We start from the raw sequence: 20,645 nt of genomic DNA on the forward strand, positions 1-20,645 counted from the left end.
ATGGTGTTCGGCCAAACTGTTCGGCCACATGGCCGAACTAAGAGCGCATGGCCGAACGTTCCCCGAACGTTCGGCTAGCGCTGTGATTGGCCGAACGGGTCACGTGGTTCGGACCCGAACGCGCTCTGATTGGCCGAACTGTCACGTGGTTCGGGTAAATAAATACCCGAACCACGTCATATCTCCGCCATTTGTCTGTGGGTTTAGCTTTGGGTAGGCAGGCAGGGTAGTTCGCGCTCCAGCCACGCTAGCCAGGGTCCCCCAGTCATTGTGTGTCGCTGCTGGGAACAGTAGTACACCGCTCGCTCAGCCACACTATATAGCATTGTGTTTACTGCCACTCTGTGTACCTCGCTCAGCCACACTATATAGCATTGTGTTTACTGCCACTCTGTGGGCTCGATTCACCAACCGGCGCTAACTGTTAGCGCCGCAGCGCTAAGCGGCCGTGCACGCGAAGTTTTGCGCGCAAACTTTTGCGCGCACAAAGTTCATCGCTGATCGCGATAACTAAAGAAATCTGGTCTTCGCGCGAACTGAACACACATGACGCGGAAACTGGTCGCGGACCACATAGCGCGCGTAATACTTTATGTGCGTTAAGCATGTTCCCCTGCGCGCGATGTGCATAACGCGGTGCGCGCGCTGTGGCGCACTTGCTATACACAACTTCCAGGAAGTTACAGGAAGTTACCTATTTGCAGAGGGAACCTCATGCAAGGTGCAGCATGCAGAGATTCAGCCCTCGGGAGAGAGTCTATTTGGCCACTGTAAGTATATATCGTTTATGAGTGTATATTATATATGTGTGTGTTGTCCTGTGTGTACATGTGTTTGATTTCATACTGTATTTCAGGGTGTGTTTACAACCTGTCTGTAGCACAGAGAGTTGTTTGTTAAGATGCTGTAATGTGTTCATATTCCCTTTACTGTATAGGCCATATGATTGTCACTGTGTACATTGCAAATCTTCTTGACAGTGTGCATCCCAGCAGCATCTGCAGTTTGTATACAATACAGATGATGTTGTTCTTTAGGCTGTGATGTTGTAAATAAGTTTTTTTCCAAGCTCCTACTTATGACTACAGACATGTTATGGTCCTTTTTAAAAGAGCCAATGCAATGTAAACACTGTTTGAATTTTTTTAAGCACTTCCCCACTGAGGGGATTTTCCCTTGAAACACCAGGCATTTTTCACCTTGCAGCGCTCCTTCCATTCATTCATCTGTAACTTTATTATTACTTATCGGAATGGAATAAACTATATCTTGTTTTTTTCACCACCAATTAGGCTTTCTTTAGGTGGAACATTATGGCATTTTTTTTATATTTTACATGTTTTTTAAAGGGAACAGCGTGGAAAAAGTGGTTGACAAATCTTTTAATAGCACTTTTGCTACATTTTAGTTGTTAAATAATGCATGCTACTGTAATTGAAACCCCTGAAATGGATTTGGCCATTTGTCCTGGTTATAAAACCATGGAAATTATGTCCCTAGCAGTGGCCCGAGTGGCCGGCGGCGCGCATGAGCGTGGCCATGACCAACCAGGAGAGCCGTCAGCGGCGTGAGGTGCGGATATCGCTGTCCCTGGTGTTAACATGGTGGCAAAAAGGGATGGAGATATCCACACCTATGGGTGTAAAGTGGTTAAGCAGACTGAAGTAGCAATGTTGTAGTCCTGGTTTGGCCACTGTGAATGTGTGATTGGCACGTAATCTCATTCTGACATTCATGACATGATGACATGTGTGATGGTGGAAGGTCAGGTAGCAGGGTTGTTTTTGGCTCACAGGTGTAAGGAAGTGTAAACAGTTATTTCTGAGAATGCAACACCGTTCACAGACTAACAGAGTGGACCATGGTCTGCAGAGTTGGTGCTGAGAAGGGCTTTGACAAAAGAAAAGCCATACAGAACCCACTGCTGCTCACTTATAGCAAGCTATTTGTATGTGTAAGGTAGTGAGGGCATGAGGCCTTGTAGATGCCACTGGACCTCTATCAAAATGCTGACAATGGATTATCAAGTAAAAATTCATCTTTGTGAGTTTCGGGTTGACATGTATTAGTGATTATGATGGGCTAATTGTCACACATTTCATACTGTTTGAGCGTGATGACAGGGTTATTGTTTGTAGCTGTACATGGAAACTGAAGTATGTTTTGTTAACAAGTTGACATTTCTTGTTACAGACAATGCTGGCCTCAAATTATGATGGTCTACATGACCTTTTTGAGAAGCGGCGGGTCGTGGAGACCTTGAGGGAGGAGTTGTGGCAGCAGTTCCGGGCACGCCACTCCATCACCCAAATACAGCGGAGGTGGTCTGATATGAAGCGGAGGGACCGGAGATTTCTCCGACAAGTGAGGGATGAGCATGTGCCTAGTAAGTAATGTCCAGATCGTAAAATGTATTTAGAAATGTGTTTTTGTGGTGTGGGAGGGGGGGGGTGTGGGTGGAGGGTTTTGAAAGCTCAGTTTAATCATGATGTGTGTCACTCCTTGTGTAATTATTTAGTTCTGTATGCTTGTTCTGGGATTGTGTAGCAAATATTTGTCAAGGTAAGCAGGCACAGAGCCAGGCAGAATATTGTATTGGCAACAAATTGTTCACGTATACGTGTAAAAACACATGTATTCATTTTTCAATAGGTGGCCAACCTCTTGTACCTTACAATGTCACAAACCCCTATTGCAGGGCTGAGTTGTATTGTTTTGTCAAGATTGATACCTACAATCCCCAAGCAAGCATGCATATCTGCTTATAAAAGTGTTTGGTAAACTGATGTGCCTCTTTTTACTTTATGTTGTGTTATGTCAGTAATGCAGTATAGTCAATAGGACTGATACCTTCAGGCCTAGGACACACCATCAAGTGTGATTTAGAATTGACGGACAGATAATTGTGTTCTGTTGTTCTGTGCTGTCCCATACCCAATTTCAACAGTGCTGTTTTCATAAGCATAATTGTCACAATGTTTGTTTGGCATTAAAAAGATCTAAACAACTTCACATTACAAAATGGCCATTGTTATGCAAAAGACACAGTAATAACAACTCATGCCAACTGTTGCAGTGAGATCTTCATAATTTTATTTAAGTTGTAATATCTTTTTTAATGTAGTAAAGTACTTTCACAGTTGTGCTGTGTAAAATACCACTGTTGAGTGTGTATGTGCCTTCAAGGGGCAGGTAAGTCTGTTGCATTTCTTCACTTTTACTCACCTGGGCCTTCCAGCAGCCTCCTGCAGCTGTATTGTGGCCACATACACTAGCTCCCATGTTCCTGGCCCTGGTGGCAGGCACTTCAGCTTTTGTCAGGAAGGGAATGCAAGTGAGTATTCACATTGCCGCCCACAATAGCGCACTCTATGGTGCTATATGCCATAGCAGCATAGAGGGCGCTATTGTGGGTGTGAAAGCAAATATTTAAGTTCCCTGTATGTCGCCTCCTGTAGCCAAAACCGCAAGTGGATGCCAGCGGGGCCAGGAGTGGCCATGACCACAATAAACGGTGATGGAGTCGCCACAAGACAGCTGCGGGGGGCTGCTGGAAGGGCTAGGTGAGTTAAATGTTTATGGGGAAATAGAGTTAAGTGCCCCTTTAACATCATGTTTGAATTTCTCCATAGATGCCAATATGCCACCCCAGCGACACCGGGGTGGACCAAGGCAGGAGCCATCCCAGTCGGAGGAGTCTCCGGATCAACCACCTCCATTGGATTTGGGTGATCAGGCAAACCAGGCTCAGGAGGAGGGTGCCGGACCACCAGACTTGGTCCCTGAGGCCCCAGATGCTCAACAGCAGCAGGTCCCCCAGCCAGCACAAGCTGCTGCACCTCCTCGACCAAGACCCAACAGTAAGTGGGGACATTATTTCTACTTCAATACACACTTGCATGCTTAGCATTTTTGGAACATCAGTGGCTTCATTTTTTGTTTGTGTTTTACAGGACGTGCGGAAGTGCAGGGCTTGCTGCGCCAGCTCGGCCAAATTGTGGGGTCTCTTCAAGAGGCACTACAACATCCTGATGCGTTGGCATAATTTTTGTGTGTGTCTGTTGACGCTTTTTCTTTGTTGGCCAGTGGCCATATGTTTCATATTTTTGTTTTAAAAAAACCAAAAAAAAAAAAAAATACAAATGTTATAACTTTTTATTTGTCTCATGATTGTGTATTTTCTTTGAAGTTATAGTTTTACAAATGTGTGGTGGATTGAGTAAAGTTAATTGTGTTGTGTTGGTCATGTTACTGCCACTATTGACTTTATTCAATCCACTAAAGTTAGCATAAGAAACATATAATGCTGCAAGTACAGCTTAGGAAATTTCTTTGAGGCCTAGCAAGTGACCATGCAGACCATTTGATTAGTAAAACTGGGTATGTCACCAGGAACATAGTTACAGTCTACACATATGCTTGCATGTGAGCCTTCTTTATACACAGAAGTGCTTAATTTTCTTGTCAGCATGCATCACTTTGTTGGTTATATTGATGTAAAACTTTACACTATGGAAAGGACTCGTAATGCATAGGAGATACCATCCAACAGTAATGTACTGTTTGGTGTATATTTGAAAATTAGCTCAATTATGAACACTATTAATAAGGCTCAGTAAAGAAAGCAATATGAAGTCTATAAGGATGTGAAACAAAATTATTTATTAAGTAATTGCTGAAGTAAATCGTTTTGCAATTCTGCAGCATCGGCCAATCTGCCGTTAATTAAATTGTTGCGCTCTTGCGCATCAGCCAAACGGCCTAATGCCACATTTTGGCCTTCGGCCACACGAGCCAATCGGCTTAATATATTATTTTGCCGGTCTTGCACTGCGGTCAATCGGAGCACAGCAGCTCGGTGCCCTTCCCCCACTTGTCTTAGTGTCGAAACCAGTTCCCGGGAATGGGCATTGCCTTCAGCCAGGTCCTCATGCACGTTTCTCAGGTGGTCGTCCATGAGCCTCCTATAGTCAGATTGTGCCTGGAGGAAGTGGCGTGAGTGCCACCGATCTGAATTGTATTGTTCCCGGGATTCATCTTCTTCAGCTGATATTGAGGAAGGGCCAGAAGGAACATTTTGCCCTGCAAATTGTTCATAACTTATGGGTCTGGGCGAGGATATCCGCTCTGTGCTGTGTGACGTCTCAGACATGTGCTGCACAAACTCTGGAGCTTCACATTCATGTTGCTCCTCCCGAGTAGTCCCCACAGCTATGAAAGTAATGGAGAAGATGGTAAGTTCATGTTCTCACTAAAAACAAGGTCATGGGTAAACATTTCCACACTCACCAGATACTTCTTGGTCAGTTATGGGCTCCAAAAAAATCACCACTTCCTGGTCTTCATCAATGTTACCTATGAAAAACATGTGCGTTTAGGGCCTGTATTACATTAATATAGAGTGCATTCAGATTTAGAACCTTAAAGTGGAAGTGGCATTAATTTTACTATACTCTGTTTCTCTTACCTGGGGCTTGTGTAAGGCCCCTGCAGGAGTCCGTTAACGCACCACAACTGCTGAAGCCTCCGCTCTCCTGCTCTGTAGCTCAACTTGAAAGTTAAGGCCAACGCCGCACTGGCAAGGGTATCTATTCTTGTGTTCCACATCGGCAATAGCGGGGAACACAAAAAAAGGATACGCCTGGACAGAGCCACGCAAAGCCAGTGGTGCGCGGGCAAATTAGCAAAATAGCTGGTGGTGGCAAAACTAATGCTCGTTGAGAACAAGTGCACGCCCGGCAGCTGGAGGCTTGTTGAAGCCACATGTACTACTCAAACTTTCTAGAGATATGTTTTCCAGTTCCACTTTGTACAAAGGCACCGGAAATTTATTGAACAACATCGACAGCATACGATGTTTGTTGGCATTAAAAGCAATTCATTGATTATACTCAACATGGCCGATGGGGATTTCATTTGATGTATTTAGGCATTGCACAATAATGTCAATGATTGTAAACCAAAGACCCAACGGACATGTTGTATTGAGTATACTCAATTACTTATTCATTTTTTTAAAAAATACAATACAAAATACCAAAAACATTCTATGCTCTACATGTTGGATAACTAATTTCTGCATGTGTAGTACATTTTTCGGAATGATTCCAGGCCCATCTACAGGAGCTACATATTTGCTCATGTTTGACAACATTTTTGGATTGTAACCCATGTCTGTTCAGAATTGGATTAAACTCCATTTAACAGTGCTTTGAATAATCTACCCTTAAAGGGACTCCGAGCAGTGGAGAAAATATGCAAAGAAGCATACCATTTAGAAGCTCTTTTTTTCCTCTTTACAAGGATATGTAAACCTCCACCCTACGCCTTTTACTCTTCCCTATTTTTGACAACAAATGGCATCACAAACTATTTACATAGCTAAAAACACGTTCAAAAAAAGGCGTATGGCGGTGTTTTATATATATTGTTTGAAAAAGGATAAAGCTTGACAATTGGTATGCATCTTTCCCTAGTTTCGGCACTGCGAGGAGTCCCTTGAAAAAGGAAGTGTTTGTAAAATTGTACGATGTGCAACTAAAACAAACTATAATGAGTAACAAATGAATAATCCCAAAGCTGTAACATAGTGGCGGACAAAACTAGGAATGAAAAATGTTACATTACCAACAGATTTGTGAGGTCTCCCTGTCTACATAGGGGATTCTGAGCATGGCCTTTAGTCTTTACAAACAAATTGGGGTTAAAAATAGTGTGAAAGGAGGCTGCCCTGACTCGCTAGAGCGGAACTTTGCCGTTGGATGGAGCAAAGGGAATTGACTAAGCCATTTTACAAATAAAGGCAACCCTGAGAACCCCCCTATTAGAACATGGGATGATGCACAATAATGTGCTAATCACACATTTAGAGTAATTAGTGTAAGGAACAGCAATGTAACACCACATTCATTTTTACCACTTGGACTCATGAAGCAATGCACTTCTTCTTGTAAATGGTACTATTTTCACAACATTTCCACGTTAAATATCACACGCACATCTGGTTAAAGAGACACTGAAGCAAAATACAAAAAAAATGATGTAATGAATTGGTTGTGTACTATGAATAATTACTAGAAGATTAGCAGCAAAGAAAATATTCTCATACTTTTATTTTCAGGTATATAGTGTTTCTTCTAACATTGCATCATTCTATAATATGTGCAGATTACACAACACTCAGCATTAAAAATGAGTATTTCTGAGCAGTCTGTGAAGTAATGACCTCTCCTCTAGAAGAGGAAAAGTAAACCGTTCACTTACAGTTTAGATAATAAAAGTCAAATAACAGGCCTTTCCACGACTAACTTATTGGGAGAGCTTAATGGCTTGGTTGCATACAGATAACAACTGGAGTTTCTCTACTCTTCCTGTAGTGTAAATAATTTTACACTGATGTATCTGATCTTAAGGTTTGTTTTCTGAGCTGTACTACACATACAAATCATACTATCCTCATTTTTATTTCGCTTCAGAGTCTCTTTAACTGCAATGGTTTTAAAAAACAGGAAATATGCCATCCAGCATCTCAGGAGCACTTCAGCTCCGTACCTGTTACATATGAACCTCAAGTACAACACTCACCAGTATCTTGTGCTGCACCTTCATGGATGACTTCTTGAGCTTGAAGGTCTTCAGCCGCAGAATCCCCTGCACTCTGGCCTACAAGAATGTATAATATGAAAGAAGGTCAATATGCCATTCAGTATATCATTATCACGTCAGCTCCGTATATGTTACATATGAACCTCAAGGACAACACTCACCAGTATATTGTGCAGCACCTTCATGGATGACCTCTTGGGCTTGAAGGTCTTCAGCCGCAGAATCCCCTGCACTCTGGCCTACAAGAATGTATAATATGAAAGAAGGTCAATATGCCATTCAGTATATCATTATCACGTCAGCTCCGTATATGTTACATATGAACCTCAAGGACAACACTCACCAGTATATTGTGCAGCACCTTCATGGATGACCTCTTGGGCTTGAAGGTCTTCAGCCGCAGAATCCCCTGCACTCTGGCCTACAAGAATGTATAATATGAAAGAAGGTCAATATGCCATTCAGTATATCATTATCACGTCAGCTCCGTATATGTTACATATGAACCTCAAGGACAACACTCACCAGTATATTGTGCAGCACCTTCATGGATGACCTCTTGGGCTTGAAGGTCTTCAGCCGCAGAATCCCCTGCACTCTGGCCTACAAGAATGTATAATATGAAAGAAGGTCAATATGCCATCCAGAGCATCACACACACACACTTCAATTTCACTAGGTGCAAATGTCCTCACTTCCACCAACATAAAACCAAAAAAAAAAAAAACCTGTAGTTGCCGTCACATCAGAAGCAGCCTCCGCTAACGGGGTGGTGGCATGCCTGTGTCCAACAAAGGCCCCCATCGACCCAGACGCACCCTCACCTACAGAAATATACAAGAAGAGTGGAAATTCATAATTGAAAACTAGTCTTCACATAAGAACCATAGTAAAAGGCATGTTACAGTTCTTTGGACATTACAACTACAACAGCTTCATCAATTACCGCCTTCCGAAGCTGATGAGGTGTTAGGCCTGTCCGCATCATAGCCCCCACGATTGCCATGAAGGGCGGCGGTCCGAAGGAAGGGCTCCAGCAACTCCTCATAGTCGCACAAATTGAGAGATGCAGGTGGCCCACCACCTGTACCAGTGCTAGGACAAATAATGCAACATACAATTACACATACATTCTAACATTACCACACCAAAAAACCTTTATTGCAAGTCAAAAAAAAAAAAACCCCCGTTGTCTCACTGTCATACTCATCCAATCTCAAACCTACAACACACAAGTAAAATGGTGGCTTCATTTTCATTGTAACTTCAGTGGCAAATTGATCTTTGTCAACATGGGGAATTATGTAGCTACCCATCTATCTGCCTATCAATTCAGCATTGTTGAACTAACCACAACAGATCCAGAAGACAATGCACCACAGATAATGAACACTCTGTACCAGTACTTTACAGACAATAATATTATGAACACACATCTAATGCCGGCCATACACGGTGTCGAGGGAGGATCATCAATTGAGCATGATGGCTCAATTGATAATCTGCGACATGTGGCATACCCTGCCGGATTCATTCTGCTCTCAATACCAGCAAGGAGGACAATGGGGAGACACAAGTGCCTCATTGGCCACTCCCACGGGGAAAAGCGGCAATTGATCCAGACGCACTAGTGGCAGGGTTGCCAAGTCATCCTTTTAAATACTGACACATCTAAGTTATACAGGTTCTGGGGCTTCTCACACATAATCAGTGCCTAAACTGCATCTAACTAGACTCAAGACATGTATAATTCATAAGTGTCCGTATTTAAAGGGATGAGTTGGCAACACTGAGTAGTGGGGATGGCGCATCATCGAGCGGCGCCCTCAATTCACCACATAAAATGTGCCGTGTATGGGCAACATAACAGAGAATGTAAAAAAAATGTCAGGGCAATTTGTATGTTGTGTACTAGGCATTACACATTTAAATCCACTGGGCAGGAGCACACTTAAAAAATCAGGTGTTTGCACTAAAGACACAATATTAAGAGCATGCAGATTTTTGGTGTGTGATTCAGACAATACTGCAGTCTTAAACTTCTGCAGAAATCATCAAAATGGTATTGTTGAAATACAGTTGTGGTTCCTTTACAACAGAAACAAGCATGTTTATGTGTGTCCACTTGGCTGATGCAACAATCAGTTTGTAAAGATGTTGGTCATGCATTTTTGATGTTGGACTATGGGTAAAGGCATTACACACATTACACCATGATAGTCAAGCAATTGGTATTTTTTTAACACCAAGAAATATGGCCACATGCATAAGCCTCTTGCTTCGTTTGACCTTTACAAGGCAACATCTATATCACTGTCAGTGTATGTTTGCAATCCATGTAAAAGTGAACTGAAGTGAGAGTGATATTGTGGCTGACATTTATATATTTGGCAAAAATGCAAGTGGAGTGGGTATTCTTCTGAACTTTGGGCCTGCAGTACTATCTGAATCACACCAGGAGTAAACATGCAGCCACTCAACACAGGAAAGCATTAACAAAGGAAAAACAAATTAAAAATGATGCTTGTTCAGGGTTTAAAGCAACAAGCATACAAGCCATAGGATCAGAAGGACTGCCTGGCAACTAGCATTAAGTAATAAATTAAAAAAAATAAACCTACAAAACAAATGTGATTGCAGAGACAGTTGTGGCCTAATATGAGTAGCCACATCACTCCAACTTCAGTTGTGCATTATAATACATTTGCTCATGCATATGTGAATACAATTACATTATGTAATAAAAATATACACACTTACGCATATTGTCGCAAACGGCTGAGCTTCTGCCGCAGCCTTCTTTTGATGTCAGCAAAGCGCTTACGGCATTGCTCTGCTGATCGTTGCTCATGGGCCACATCCCGCACAGAATCGCGAATGATCCCCCAGAGCGCTTTCTTGGTCTTAATATCCGTCTTCCCAGAACGCTCACCATACAGCTCTGCATAATGGGGCAGCACCTCCTGCACAAGCACCAGATTCTCCCCCTCTGAGAACCTTAGGGCCCTTACCCGGGATTGTCTGGTGCTTGGCCGCTGCGATGTCCTGTGGCTGCCGGAAGTATGAGGCTGAGGGCTGAGCCTGTGCTGGCGCTGAGGGGCAGCTGCAGGATTCCAGCTGGGCCTGCGGCCTCGGGGACTCCGACTCCGGACACCGCCACGAGCCTGGCCAGCGGACTGAGTGCGGCCACCACTCTGAGCCTGGCCAGCGGACTGAGTGCGGCCACCACTCTGAGCCTGGCCAGCGGACTGAGTGCGGCCACCACTCTGAGCCTGGCCAGCGGACTGAGTGCGGCCACCACTCTGAGCCTGGCCAGCGGACTGAGTGCGGCCACCACTCTGAGCCTGGGCAGCAGGCTGAGTGCGGCCACCATGCCCATGTGCAGGGGGACTCGGGGTCACTGACCGAGTGGCAAGCACTCTCCCACTCCTCCGCAATTCCTTGCTCCTGTCTTTCTCCATCTCTACCCACAACCCCCCCCCCCCTTTAAACTAACCTTTTATACTCACATTAAACAAAACAATTGGAAACACCAGCTAAATTCACTACACCTGCGCGCGTAATGATTTTCGCGCGCAAACTAGGAACACAGCAAGTTAACTGTCACATTCTATTTACTTACTGCGCGAAGCGCCGTATTTACCGTGCAACGCGCGCACTGCGCGCGAAGCGTGTCGCTGTGTGCGCGGTGCACGCGAAGCACAGCGTTCGCGGGCGCGTTGCAAAGCGTTTTGCGCGCGACACACTTTGCGCGCAATACGATCGCGCAGGTCTGCTTATCGCGCGACTTTGCGCGCGCAAACACCTAGCGCGGGATAACTGCATTAGCGCCGGTTGGTGAATCAAGCCCGGTGTCTGCTGGGAACAGTATTACACCGCTCGCTCAGCCACACTATATAGCATTGTGTTTACTGCCACTCTGTGTACCTCGCTCAGCCACACTATATAGCATTGTGTTTACTGCCACTCTGTGTCTGCTGGGAACAGTAGTACACTGCTCGCTCAGCCACACTATATAGCATTGTGTTTACTGCCACTCTGTGTACCTCGCTCAGCCACACTATATAGCATTGTGTTTACTGCCACTCTGTGTCTGCTGGGAACAGTAGTACACTGCTCGCTCAGCCACACTATATAGCACACTATATGCTGCTGGGTTAGCTTTGCCGGTCCCTGTTTATTGAACCTCTCATCTTTATTACATTTATGACTGCGTGGCGGCAAAAAGCATTGCTATATCCGCACGCTATTTGTCCTCATGCAAGGCCTGGGATGTTGTGTCTCAAAAAGCGTGGCCTTCTCCTCCTGCGCCTCCTCCTGTTCCATCACGTGTGCTGCTGCTGGGTTAGCGTTTCCAGTCCCTGTTTATTGAACCTCTCATCTTTATTACATTTATGACTGCATGGCGGCAAAAAGCATTGCTATATCCGCACGCTTTTTGTCCTCATGCAAGGCCTGGGTTGCGTCTCAAAAAGCGTGGCCTTCTCCTCCTGCGCCTCCTCCTGTTCCATCACATGTGCTGCTGCTGCTGCTGCTGGGTTAGCGTTGCCGGTCCCTGTTTATTGAACCTCTCATCTTTATTACATTTATGACTGCATGGCGGCAAAAAGCATTGCTATATCCGCACGCTATTTGTCCTCATGCAAGGCCTGGGATGTTGTGTCTCAAAAAGCGTGGCCTTCTCCTCCTGCGCCTCCTCCTGTTCCATCACGTGTTCTGCTGCTTGTGCTGGGTTAGCATTACCGGTCCCTTTTCCTGGAACCTCTTCTCTGTATTACATTTATGACTGCATGCCGACAAAAAGCATGTTACCTGTGCAAAGAAACATGACATTTTCCACATTTAAAAGACAGTTTTTCCTTTGAAACTTTACAATCAATTTTCTCAAAAACTATAAGGTCTTTTTCAAATATTTTTTTTCCTCTTGTACCCACTCCCAAGGTGCACATACCCTGCAAATTTGGGGTATGTAGCATGTAAGGAAGCTTTACAAAGCACGAAAGTTCGGGTCCCCATTGACTTCCATTATGTTCGGAGTTCGGCGCGAACACCCGAACATCGCGGCGATGTTCGGCGAACGTTCGCGAACCCGAACATCTAGGTGTTCGCCCAACACTAATGACATCCACCCTTTCCTTAACAAGCTGCAAAGAAAGAGAACTAGACTTCTCCTGCCGGGCAATTGCCCATAAGGTCCCCAATTAACAGAAACCTATACAGTTTGTGGAAATCACTTGGGACATCGGAGTTGGGGGACAGCAACAGGGCCTGCTGTACATTGAGAGAAACCGGGAAAGGAAAAATAAAAGCCAGCATGTCCTTCCAGTCCGTCCAAAATTGTTGTGTAACCCTGCATGACCAGAAAATGTGGGACAAAGTCCTTTCCTCTCCCCTAAAGCATTCAGTGGGGGTTGAGGGGAACATCTTGTGCAGCCGGGAGCCAGGAAAAGATCCTCCAGCACCCAAGGCTGAGGCACCAAAGTGCACCCCTACATCCCTCCCACCCCAGCCGTCACACACTGATTGCTATTAGGCTAAGAGGCGCCTCAGGGCCCCCAACCGCCCCAGCACCTCAGTCTCTAGTTATCTGGCTTGCAGCCGCTGCCATGTATCCCCTTTTCTTATTTCTCTTTGCTTCAAACACAATTGGGGAATGATAGCTGAGTGAGTTGTGCGCCCCCTCCTACACTGCGTTCTGAGGCTAGAGCCTCTCTTGCCTCGGCCCAGCCCTGGTACCACCTCATCATTAATTTGACAGAAGTATAGTCACTGCACCCACATTCCTTCATATGGCAGAATCTCTTTACATTTCCTATTTCCCAGAAATATCACACTATTGGCGCTCCTGGTGCTCTTTTTGTCTCCTTTTCTTACCGGTACCTGGTTTTCCAAACCTGAGATTCATCTACCGGACCTCCCAGAATAGTCTGCAAATGATCAAACTATTAGATGGACTGGTCAGCTTCACACAAGTCTGCAGTTATTTTGGCTTATGCTGGATCTGTCTGCTTTAGAAATGTATGGTTTGCTTTAGAGAACTCTGTAGGACTGGACATGGGTGGGTGTCTCTATGGAGCAATGTATGAGTGTCCGGCCATTATGTGCAGTAGGAGTTCCGCTGCTTTTCCTTGGTTTTATGGGTTGTAGTCACCTTTTTTAATCAATAACGTTTATTGTACAAACAGTACACTTTATACCAAGCTAGTTTTAATTGTTTTCACATAAGATAATCGTCACCTGTTACTAGGAAAGCTCACTTGGATTCCGAGGAATTTAAATTTCCACATTTCCGATTGGAAATCGGAATTCTGCGGATATCCGATATACCGCAACTCTGTAATTTTAGAAATCACAGAACTCGGAAGCATTGGACCAATCAGAAAATGCTATTTTTTTTCCACAAAAATCGACTTACCGCGGTAATTTTAGACCAATCACAAGACTGATTTTCAGTTTTTCCGATTCTCTGATTTCCGGGTTTTAAGATAATAAAATACTCTTCGGAAAATAGGAAAACCGTAACAAAAAAATCGGAAATCGGTCTTGTGACGCCACATTTGCCACCTGGCCACCTCCACCACTGTAAATTCTTTCCTCTCTCTGATCTACTTTCTGAAACTTATCACAGGCAGCAGCATCAATACTGGCGGGTGATCTCTGCAGAATGTTCATTTAGGGCTGGTGCACACCGAGCGGCTTTTTAGGCGTTTTCAGATCCGCTTGCGGCTGCGGATCTGCTTGGTCAATGTATCTCAATGGGGTGGTGCACACCAGAGCGGCAGGCGTTTTGCAGAAACGAAAAATGCCTGGGTGAGGCATTTTTTGGATTGCGGGTGCGTTTCTGCCTCAATGTTAAGTATAGGAAAAACGCAAACCGCTCTGAAAAACGGCACTTCAGAGCGGTTTTGCAGGCGTTTTTGTTACAGAAGCTGTTCAGTAACAGCTTTACTGTAACAATATATGAAATCTACTATACTGAAAACCGCAGCAGCAATCCGCAAAACGCTAGCAAAACGCCTCATAAAAATAAAAAAAAGCGTTTAAAAATCTGCTAGCATTTTGCGGATCTGCTAGCGGGTTTTGGTGTGCACCAGCCCTAACTGAGTGTTCTAAATCCAGTAGAAAAGATCTCTGGTCTCCCAGAAGTGGGTTGGAAGAATTCTGCATAATAAACAGCCTAGGCTAAGCCTCAGTGGGAGGGAGCTACATACCAATATACAGCAATATAAAGCTGTAGGAGATTTTTCTGATGCTGAATCCAGGTTATTTAATCGGAAAAGTGGGTATCCTGAATAAATTACAGCATTCTACTATATGACGTTTTGGTTCCTCTTTAACCACTTGAGGACCCACCCTTTACCCCCCCTCAAGGACCAGCGCTGTTTAATGGGATCTGTGCTGGGTGGGCTCTGCAGCCCCCAGCACAGATCAGAGGGCACACAGAGCGATCAGATCGCCCCCCCTTTTTCCCCCCTATGGGGATGATGTGCAGGGGGGGTCTGATCGCTCCTGCCTGCAGGCATTTAGCGGGGGGGGGGGGGCACCTCAAAGCCCCCCTCCGCGGCGAAATTCCCCCCTCCCTCTCCTACCTGTCCCCTCCCCGGTGATCCGGGCTGCACAGGACGCTATCCGTCCTGTGCAGCCAGTGACAGGACGTCCCCTGTCACATGGCGGCGATCCCCGGCCGCTGATTGGCCGGGGATCGCCGATCTGCCTTACGGCGCTGCTGCGCAGCAGCGCCGTACAATGTAAACAAAGCGGATTATTTCCGCTTGTGTTTACATTTAGCCTGCGAGCCGCCATCGGCGGCCCGCAGGCTATTCACGGAGCCCCCCGCCGTGAATTGACAGGAAGCAGCCGCTCGCGCGAGCGGCTGCTTCCTGATTAATCAGCCTGCAGCTGCTGGTCCTGCAGCTGCCACTTTGCCGACGCACGGTATAAGCGTGCGGTCGGCAAGTGGTTAAAGAGTAACTTTAACCCAAGGTTGAATGTCATCACAATCAATAGCTGATACCCCCTTTCCTACAGAAAATCTATACCTTTTCTCACACAGATCATCAGAGGGGTCTGTGTTGCTGATATTGTGGTGAAACCCCTCCCACAGTGTGATGTCATGACCACGGTCCTGGCAGTTTGCTGTCTCTGAAGCTCATTGCATTGTGGGAAATAACAACTGTTTCTAACGGCCAAGCAAGCAACGTCTCCCTCTGTACATAGAACTCTCAGTAACGAACATCACCTGGCAGAACTAAAGATGTCACAACCAGTGATAAATGGCAGAATGTAAATCAGGGAGAGGAAGGATTTTACAGTCCAACAAAGATCTAAAAGCAGTTTAGCAGCAAACTTTGTGAAAACTCATATTTTTGACAGTCTCAAAACTTTTGGCCAGAACTGTACAATGGGCAAACACTGACTAAATACGGTAATCTATAAATAAACATTGTAAAAAAAAAAAAAAGCAATTTTATTCATTATGTTATTTTCCTCTTTAAAGGATACCCGAAGTGACATGTGACATAATGAGATAGACATGCGTATGTACAGTGCCTAGCACACAAAAACTATGCTGTGTTCCTTTTTTTTTCTCTACCTGAAATATTAGATATTAAATATCAGGTATGTAAGTGGCTGACTCAGTCCTGACTCAGACAGGAAGTTACTACAGTGTGTAGTGTACTACAGTGTGACCCTGACTGATAAGAAATTCCAACTATAAAACACTTTCCTAGCAGAAAATGGCTTCTGAGAGCAAGAAAGAGGTAAAAAGGGGAATTTCTTATCAGTGGGGGTCACACTGTAGTCACTTCCTGTCAGGACTGAGTCAGCCACTTACATACCTGATATTTAACTCTTTTAGGCAGAGAAAGAAAAAAAGGAACACAGCCTAGTTATTTGTGTGCTAGGCACTGTACATACCCATGTCTATCTCCTCATTCGGAGAGCAGGAAAGAGATAAAGGGTCAATAGTTCATAGATTTTAGCTCTGGCATACTTCAATGAATGTGTCATTGAGCAAAAACAATTAAAAAAAAGTTAAAACTTAAAAGTAGATTTAAACATAAAATAAAACTGTGGACTATAAACAAGTCATTTTTAGGAAAAGGAAGATAGATACAATCATTTATTTCATTAGTTTATTTTCGCCTCGGGTGTCCTTTAAGGCTGGATGTAGGTCAAGCTGCACAGTAGCAACATTGGAGGATTCGTCTTTCTTAAAGTTCATATATTTCAACATCTATCTATTACCAGGGAACATAATACATGCTATACAAACGGATGCATTGTTGAGACAGCCTCTAGGTTTGGCTTAACGGCAATGATTTCTGCACTTCAATGGAATAACATGGCACTGTTTATCCGTTGCCATTGACAACAGTTTATTCACGTGTAATGTGAGAATATTTGCAATTAAATGAGCCTAAGGGGGTATTAGCAAATATGTATTATATCTCTATAAAGTTTCCACGACACATAACTGGTTTACAAAGCACCTATAATTTTTGGAAAAGAAAATGTTTTATACATAGACACAGAACATTTATATTGCGCTTTTCTCCTGGGGGACTCAAAGTGCCAGAGCTGTAGCCACTAGGACGCGCTCTATAGGCAGTAGCAGTGTGAGGGAGTCTTGCCCAAGGTTTCCTTACTGAATAGGTGGCGGCCTACTGAACAGGAAGAGCCAAGATTCAGCCCCAGTCTTCTATGTCAGAGGCTCTTAATCAGAACACTATTCAGCACATTGAGCCTGATTTACACCCAATTCCAGGGGTGAAGTATATTAAAGATTGGAGAAAAAAGTTGAGCTAGAAAATAGATCTGGATTCATTATAAATTGTCTGCTTTTAGGTATAGGTAGAAAACGCCATGTCATATTTGGTGAGTAATGCTTGTATCATATGGTAAGAATTACTGTTGTCGTATTTGACCTTGGTCATCTTCGAGACCCCCGATCCAGTGCTGGGACCCTCTTGAAGTTTGCAGCAGCAGTCCCGTCCATGAACAAGCACGGCCGCACTGCACAGGCGCAGGACACCTCGTCCTAGGCAGTCGCATAGAGCTGTTCAGGCTCGGCGGCAAGAGCAGAGCCTGAACGGCTTTGTGTTATGGTGCGGTCACAGGATGTTCTGAGCATGCGCAGTGTGGCTGCGCTTTTTCACAGACGGGAGGACGGCCGCGCACCTCTCAACAAGCCCTTATCATGGAGGTTCGGAGGAGGTACCTTGCTGGATTGGTGGAGGCGATGGGACAGGGAGGCCTCTGGATTCTCCAGAAGCTTCCCTCTACTAAGAGAAGTATCTAAATAGGCCACCTTTTCCCTAGGGGTACACTTTATGGTGCCCATACATGGTACCATTTTTTCATTATTTTTTTTTTATTAGATAAATTTGTTTGATTATCCCGTTAGATCAAAAAAATCGCACAGTTGTTTTGAGGTACCATACACAAACATTCAATTAGGCTGAAAATCCGTGGAAAATGATCCAATGTCCCGAAAATTCAAATTGAGAAAAAAGATTGAGAGAAAAAATAAAGAATTCTATCGAATGGTTTATTCGATCAGAAGTGACGTTTTTTTCCTCAGCTCGAGTCGAGCTGTACTTTACCTCATGTTTTTACCTTGTGTTGGCACACCCAACATTAACAGTAATGAAAAATATGTTTTCCTTCAGTACAAACATGCCTGTACTCTATCCATCTTCTACATCTTCTTCACGACATACAACATGGCACCTGTAGAAATAGATAATATATCGTACATTGCAACATGCAGCAGACAAACTTAACAGAAATTGTTACAATCATTCACAAAAGTATGTACACCACTCTGGCAGAAGGGTGCCATAGAGGCCACATAGAAAGACTGAACAGGCACAGAGACATTCCAAAAGGAAAATAAGTGAGCACAAAGGAAACATAAGCTGTGTCACAGAGAGAGAGAGAGAGAGAGAGAGAGAGAGAGAGAGAGAGAGAGAGAGAGAGAGAGAGAGAGATACAAACTGCACACAAACAAAGAAACACAGTTCGTCACAAACAGATATACCGGGCGTACAGAAAGGTAAACGAAGTAGTGTAAAAGGGGCCTTAAACAGACCCGGTAACAAAAACAAAAAGCCCTCTGGGGGATACTTACCTCGGGAGGGGGAAGCCTCAGGGTCCCAATGGGCTTCCCTGTCCTCTGTAGCTTGGGGGAATCCAGCGCTGGCTCCTCCGAAACCTCCTCGACAAAGCTGAAAAAGCGACAGGCAATAGTTACTTTCCGCAATCGTGGCTCTCCATTCGGGCTAAGGCGGAAATAGCCGAGCCCGATCCATCTGCTCCACTGCGCAGGCACAAAGGACTTGTGCCTGTGCAGTAGAGCAGATACGATCAGGCTTGGCTATTTCTGGATTGCGGTAGGTAAATACTTACCTCGCCGCTGTTTGGGGGGTCGCAGTGCTGGTTTGCTGGGACCGAGGAGGACGGGGGGAAGCCTCGTTAGGATCCATAGCCTTCCCCCTCCTGTGGTAAGTACCCCCCAGGGGACATTTTTTTAAAGTTACAGGGGTTGATTCACTAAACCGTGCTATGACAAATAGCACGCCTTATCAGAGATAGCACGCCTTATCAGAGATAGCACGCCTTATCAAAGATAACACGCCTTATCAAATATAACACGACTTATCAGAGTAGCATAGCAAGCACTACAAACTTCTGCCTGCTAATTGGCAAGGGCACTCGTCCTGCCCTGAGCCCCTGCGGGCTCGTAGCGCTCGCTATACTACTCTGATAAGGTGTGTTAAGTTTGATATGGCATGTTATCTTTGATAAGGCGTGCTATCTCTGATAAGGTGTGCTATTTGTCATAGCACGGTTTAGTGAATCAACCCCACAGGTTTTCTTTAGCATGACAGTGTACATTTGTGTGTGGGGGGGAAACTAAATAAAAACAATGTGAGGGGTTCTCTTTTACAGTATATTCCAGCTATAATAAATAGGCATTAGGAGATTACAAAGATCTGGAAAATAATCTTGACAACAAGTTTTTTTCACTGATTGTGTCTATACTGAATATACTTTTAGCCATTTGTGGGAATGGGTAAGGGACAATAATGTATTCTATTCCCTAGAGAGCACAGCCTTGTTATTTGGGGGCTATTCAGGGGCAAACGCAGGATTTTTAAGGGGGGGGGGTTCCTGAAAGGTCCAGAAGCACGTATGTCCCCGAGTGCTTCCGAATACAGGTGGCTCCATACTGTCCATGTACAAAAGTGCGCTGCCGTATTACGGAGCTGCCTATCTTTGGAAGTACTCAAGGACACGAGTGTTTCTGAGGGCTTCTGGTAGCAGCAAATTTGAACGGGGTACAGCGCTGGAACAACTCCCCGAGAGAGGAACAGGAGATTTAGTTTGGACAATTCAGTGGAATATGCTACATAGTGTCACATAGCGCAAGCGATACGCATATGATGCAGTGATATATGCATCTGCGGAAGATGGCGGCGCTATAGAAATACTAAATAATATTATTTTGCCTCACCAGGATTGCACTTTTATTTAGCTTTCCTGTATGACAAGAACACACAGCCAGCACTAGGGGAAGAGGGAAACAAAGGTGAATGAGGGAGGGCTGCTGCACACCAAGAGGGCTTCTGAGCGTTTTTCAAATCAACAGTGATTTGAAAAGCGATTGGCTAATGTTACCCTATGTGGGTGTTCCCACAGCAGCGTTGTGATTTTTTCAAAATCGCAGGTATACTGCATGTAGCATGTTTTTGAGCAATTCATTCAAAAATCGCTCTGAAAATCACTTCACAAAATCACACTCACAAATTGCTAGCGATTGCTATTGTCATTTTGGCGTTGCACTAGCCCAGAGAGAGGAGTGGAGAAATTGAGAATAGCCTGAGATGGAGCAGAGAACTTATCTGTATTGCAGTCCCACATCACACAGGCTACTTGCCTGTAATCGGACTCCTGTCCCTGTCAGTCTCTCACACAAGTCAGAAAGAAGCCCTCCTGGAGTCTAGGGACTGTCAAAAACTTTTCAGCTTGTTAAA

General features: G+C 44.6%; 1 protein-coding gene across 1 annotated transcript in view; it reads left to right on the forward strand.

Moving 5' to 3' along the window:
• The window catches only part of LOC137547474 (uncharacterized), a 29,307-nt gene extending 25,262 nt beyond the window's left edge, over positions 1-4,045 (forward strand). The window contains exons 3-5 of the mRNA XM_068271072.1: positions 2,194-2,386; positions 3,633-3,860; positions 3,954-4,045. Of these exons, the coding sequence (XP_068127173.1) occupies positions 2,194-2,386; positions 3,633-3,860; positions 3,954-4,045 (513 nt within the window). The remainder of the gene's footprint in view (positions 1-2,193; positions 2,387-3,632; positions 3,861-3,953) is intronic.
• The last annotated feature ends 16,600 nt before the right edge of the window (positions 4,046-20,645 follow it).

Source organism: Hyperolius riggenbachi, chromosome 2 (assembly GCF_040937935.1).
Source record: "Hyperolius riggenbachi isolate aHypRig1 chromosome 2, aHypRig1.pri, whole genome shotgun sequence".
Taxonomy (NCBI): domain Eukaryota; kingdom Metazoa; phylum Chordata; class Amphibia; order Anura; family Hyperoliidae; genus Hyperolius; species Hyperolius riggenbachi.